Below are 5,220 nucleotides of genomic sequence, written 5' to 3'. Positions count from 1 at the left end.
TGCGAACTTTATTGGTGGTGAATTTGGCCTGGACACCAGAAGCTTGTGTAAGACACTTGGGTAGCTATTTGAGGATTCAGAGGAAAACAATCATCTAGGAAAACAATACAGCTGACAAGACATATGCTTTCTTGTCATAAAGATTATAGGAACGCTTCAGTGGAATGTTTTTTTCCCCCAAAATACAGATTCAAAGAGTCTTCTGATGGATCAGTGGTTCTGATGTTCTGGAGTTTCTTTCATCCATGGGTTGGAAGGCAATGAATTCTTTTTTTTTTTTTTAATCCCAATAACCCCAAAAATTCCACATGGCCATGGATTAAGTGTTCATATGTTTCCATTTATAGGGCATAAACCCCACACATCTCTCAACAGAAAGGAAGAAAACAAAGATGTAAAGACAACAGAGTAATGTAGTAATAGAGGAGGTTCATCAAACTGCAGTGGAAACCACTTTCCTTTTCAGTAAACAGAGACCTTATACTGAGAGGAAATGCAGCCCATGGTGATGGTGGTGGGGTTCCCACAGACCTGGTGTCACCAGAGCCCCCTTCACTGGATCAGCGCGGAAGGCAGTCCTCAGGGAAAGCTTTGTGGCCAGAGCACATCAGCCGCAGGTCCCCTTCTATCCCATGGAAGCTGCTGGGCAGCCCCATCATTAAACAGAACATTCTGCCTGCAGGAGCCCCTGGTCCACCATCCTCAGCCAACGGGAGCCTTCGGGGACCAACCCACCATGAGCACACACTCATGCTGAAGTTAAGCTGCTCTAAGCTGAGGTACAACTGTCTCCCTAAGGACCCTGAACTAGGCTAGTTCTGTGAGTCCTTCATGGGGCAGCATCTATTTAAGAGGCTGGACCTCGGGTTCCTCTTAAAATCAGCAGATCCCTAGTGGGAATCTTAGAACCAATTCACTTTTGAACATGCTGGTCAAAATCTGGAGAAGATCCTCTGGAGAAAGCTCTGGATCTTCTAGCAGGTAAGGCAGCCCTAAGAGAGATCTCGAGTAATCCTGCAATGCACAGGTAGAAAATGGAAGGGTCCCATGGCTCCAAATGGTATCCATGCTTGCTGGCGGGGCCCCCCGGTGGCTCTTGGCACTGCAGTCTCCAGTACCACGTACATTAGTATCAGATGCGAGTAAACTTCCTGAAGGTTCGTGTGGATCCGAGTGATTCCTGGAAGGATGGCTGCTCCGCTGTCCTTGACATCACCATACAAGGTACAGGTGGGAGCGAACAGCACTGCGGAGACAACTGCCCAGCAGACATCATCCTGAGAAAAGGGTCAGTGCTGGAGTGGGTCAGAGAAGGGGACAAAAGTCAGGGGAATGGAGTCATTCATTACGTCTATGGGTTTCACTGAATCTTCCTGAAGAGTCCGACTTCTCCACCAATCTGAAAATCTGAAATCCAAATGAATTCGGGTCCTTGAGTCAATGTAGCTAATCACTCAAGAGCCGCATCACAGTTGAATGCCCATTTCAAGGGTGGTCCAGCCACCTCACTTTCCAGTCCAAGTGAATGACCCCTTTGGTCTGGGGTTTGCTCCTGGAGGTTGCAGTCAGAAGTCCACTGAATTTTCAGGCATGTAGATGGTTCTTAATTTAGTGTCTGCTGAATCTTTGCCAAGGTCCCTTCCCTTCCTGTCTGGGAAGGCTATGGCCCCGAAGGAAAAGGAATGCTCCTTTCATTAACAACCATAACAATAAAACTCTTCGCGAGCCATAGCCATCCTTGGAAATATGTACCTATTTAAAAGCCTGCTTTTAAAAACGAAAAGTCAACTCCTATTTGCCTCCACACCTCGCCCCACCCTCTGGCCTCAGGAATCCTTCTTGCTCAGTCTGGCCTTGATTTTTTCCCGCAGGAGGGCTGCAGTGGCCCCGCTGCAGGCCACCAGGAAGAAGAAGGAGAGGCAGGCGGCGTAGATGGACAGGGGACTGTGACGGTGCAGGAAGATCTCCTGTCGCCCCTTGTAGTCCAAGAGGATGGCCTCCAGCTGAGAGAGTGTGCAGATGGACAGAAAGGCGTGGAAGATCTGATGGCCGTGGCCCACGATGTCACAGGAACCGGGAAAGTACTTCTCCGGAACTGGGCAGGAGAAGAAGTAGGCGCTGACCAGAAAGAAGACGATCTGGAGGGTGTGGTACCACGCGGCCTGCTCCTGGCAGCCAGACAGGTGGCACAGGGCCACGCGGTGCGCCACGGGGCTGATGTCCAGGATGAAGGCCAGCCCCGCGGGCACCACTTGGCAGACCTTCCTCATGACCGGGTAGGGCCGGCGGTAACGGTACTTGGCGTAGCAGCAGCCGGTGCAAGATAACCAGCCGCAGAAGGCGGCCGCGGGCAGGAAGAAGAGCCAGAAGCGCTCGTACCAGGCCTGGTCGGAGGCGTAGAAGAAGTGGACCAGGGCGCTGCCGTACTGGTACACGCTCACGCCCACGTAGTCCACGAAGTAGAAGGTGTAGTGGGAGAGCTCGGACTTGGACTGCAGCAGGTGGGCCAGCAGGCTGAAGGTGAGGTAAGTGATGGAGGACAGGACGTAGAGGAGCAGGGGCAGGGTGTGAGCAGAGGTCCAGGGCAGGCCCTCGGTCTCCACGAAGGCCCAGAACCGCAGGAGGACGGCCAGGGCCGCCAGCAGGTGGGTCCACACGTTGACCACCTCGTTGTGTTTCTGAAAGAGGCTGAAGAAGTAGTAACGCCACTCGTGGCCGATGGGGCGGTACCCGGCGCGGATGTAAGGCTCCCGGAAGAGCTGGGGCACGTCGGTCTCGGGCACAGTGCCAGGCATCTTGGGCAGCCCGTCCTCCAGGATCTTGGGCAGGCGGCGCAGATGCTGCCCGCTCACCGACAGGGTGCTTAGGCGCTGCAGGATGGCGGTTGTCATGGCTGTACAAGGATACAACCTACGGGAAACAGAATGAGATGATGGGCAAAGATGCGGTTGGGGGGGGGGGCGCCCCGCTGAGAGAGCTACGGGTTTTCTAGTGCAGCGGGGGAGGCGGGGGACTGCAGACAGCTTCTCTGGGCCTCATTTTCTTTTTTCCCTATGTAGAAGAAGAGTTGGACCAAGATCCTTGACTGCCCTGATATTCTGATTTTGTTTCTCCTACCCACTACAGCATGAGACCAAGTCACATCTTATAAAATGGGAATATTAGCCACCCCCATTTTAATGACATCTAGAAGGTTAGTAAGGGTACCTTTAGAGTGTTGGCATTTGCTAGATGATATGACAACGTAATCATCAGACAGACTCCAACAGTGTGATCATTACCAGCAGGTGGAAGAAATGGGGAGATACTGGTCAAAGGATAAGAAGTTCCAGTTTATTCCGTTATAAAATGAAATCATTCTGAGGATCTTACATACAGCATGATAATTACAGCTAATTATTGCAGTATTATATATTGAAATATAAAAATTATCGATATTGACATTACTAATGACAGCCTACATTTCTTGAGCACCTAGTTGTAAATTATCCATGAATTTCACTGGGAGCTTGAAAATCTGAGCTAAGCAATAGCAACTTGCACCTCAAAGTAAAGACAGGCAAGTGAATCATCAATCTAGTTGGTAAAGACCAAAACATATTCTGGGAAATATTTGATCAGTTAAACCAAATTACACGTGACCTGAATTTAACCTAACATCTAATTATGAAGATTGTGGATTTTTTTTTTTTTAATTTTAAATTATGCTCTGGAAAGCAAGTAGTTTTGGGCATGCCTCTCCTGGGCACACAGGATAAATTTCAGGCCTCAAAAATGTTTAACTTGCACTTGGGATTTTTAGGTGACAGAGGAGCCAGAGGAGCACAGGGATTATTCAACAAAATATTTCTGGGGGTTCCCATCGTGGCTCGGTGGTTGACGAATCCGACTAGGAACCATGGGGTTGCAGGTTCGATCCCTGGCCTCGATCAGTGGGTTAAGGATCTGGTGTTGCCGGGTGCTGTGGTGTAGGTCACAGACACAGCTCAGATCTGGCGTTGCTGTGGCTCTGGAGTGGGACGGTGGCTATAGCTCCGATTGGACCCCTAGCCTGGGCACCTCCATTCGCCGCAGGTGTGGCCCTGGAAAAGGCAAAAAAAAAAAAAAAAAAAAAAAAAAAGAATTCATAAAATAGCTGCAAAATTTCACGTGAAGTTGCTGAATAAAGCAATGGGATTTTAGCATAGCTACAGATAATTTCTTTTGTCTTTTTAGGGCCACAACCTCAGCATATGGAAGTTGCGAGCATAGGGGTTGATTTGGAGCTGCAGCTGCCAGCCTATACCATGGCCACAGCATCACTGGATTTAAGCCATGTCTGCACACCACGGCTCATGGCAACTCCAGATCTTAACCCACTCAGTGAGGCCAGGGATCGAACCCACATCCTCATGGATACTAGTTAGGTTCTTAACCTGCTGAGCCACAATGAGAACTCTCAGATAACTTCTGTACTTCTTATTTCCCAAACTCCTTTGCTTCAGAAAAGTTCCAAACCCAGTGGATTCAAATGGCCCCCTTCCTTCAGAGCCTTTCGCCTGAGGACAAGGCAAGTGTTTCTTTGCAGAGAAAATGTAATCTTCCTATGCACACTTAATGTCAAAAGAGAAAAAAAATACCTCATCCAGTCAAACATGTAGGGCATGGAAAGAATTAAATGTGAAAAACTTCGGAGTTCCTGTTGTGGCACAGCGGAAATGAATCCAACTAGGAACCATGGGGTTGCGGGTTCAATCCCTGGCCTCACTCAGTGGGTTAAGGATCCGGCGTGGCTATGAGCTGTGGTGTAGGTCACAGATGCAGCTTGGCGGCTACAGCTCTGATTAGACCCCTAGCCTGGGAACCTCCATATGCTGCAGGTGTGGCCCTAAAAAGACACACACACACACACACACACAAAAAAAAAATGTGAAAAACTTCCAGGAGGCCTGGAGGCCAGCACTTGGGTAGCCCCTCCCTGGGTGACCTTGGACCTGTCAGAGACCTTGCTGAATTTCAGTCCCCTCGTCTGTAAACTGGGTGAGCCGCACATCCCGGATGGGTTGTTGTGATGGTTAAATGGGAGACTCTAAACAATCAAGTGCTGAGAACTCTGTCTGGCCAGGCGGGGTGCTCAGAGAGGGTCAAATACTGCTGCTCTTTTATCACTGGGGTGTGGGCTCTGTGCTGGGGGTACAGAGACAGAAGACCTCCTTGGAGGAGGTCAGAATCCACAGTGGG

At 49.8% G+C, this 5,220-nt stretch overlaps 1 protein-coding gene across 1 annotated transcript; it reads right to left on the bottom strand.

The window, feature by feature from the left end:
* Positions 284 to 2,911, bottom strand: PAQR8 (progestin and adipoQ receptor family member VIII; the record flags this gene model as incomplete). The annotated part of the gene is given in 1 exon segment (NM_213740.1): positions 284 to 2,911. A coding segment is annotated over 1 exon segment (1,065 nt). The 3' UTR covers positions 284 to 1,826.

Source organism: Sus scrofa, chromosome 7 (assembly GCF_000003025.6).
Source record: "Sus scrofa isolate TJ Tabasco breed Duroc chromosome 7, Sscrofa11.1, whole genome shotgun sequence".
Classification (NCBI taxonomy): Eukaryota; Metazoa; Chordata; class Mammalia; order Artiodactyla; family Suidae; genus Sus; species Sus scrofa.
This window is presented reverse-complemented; position numbering and strand designations above follow the sequence as displayed.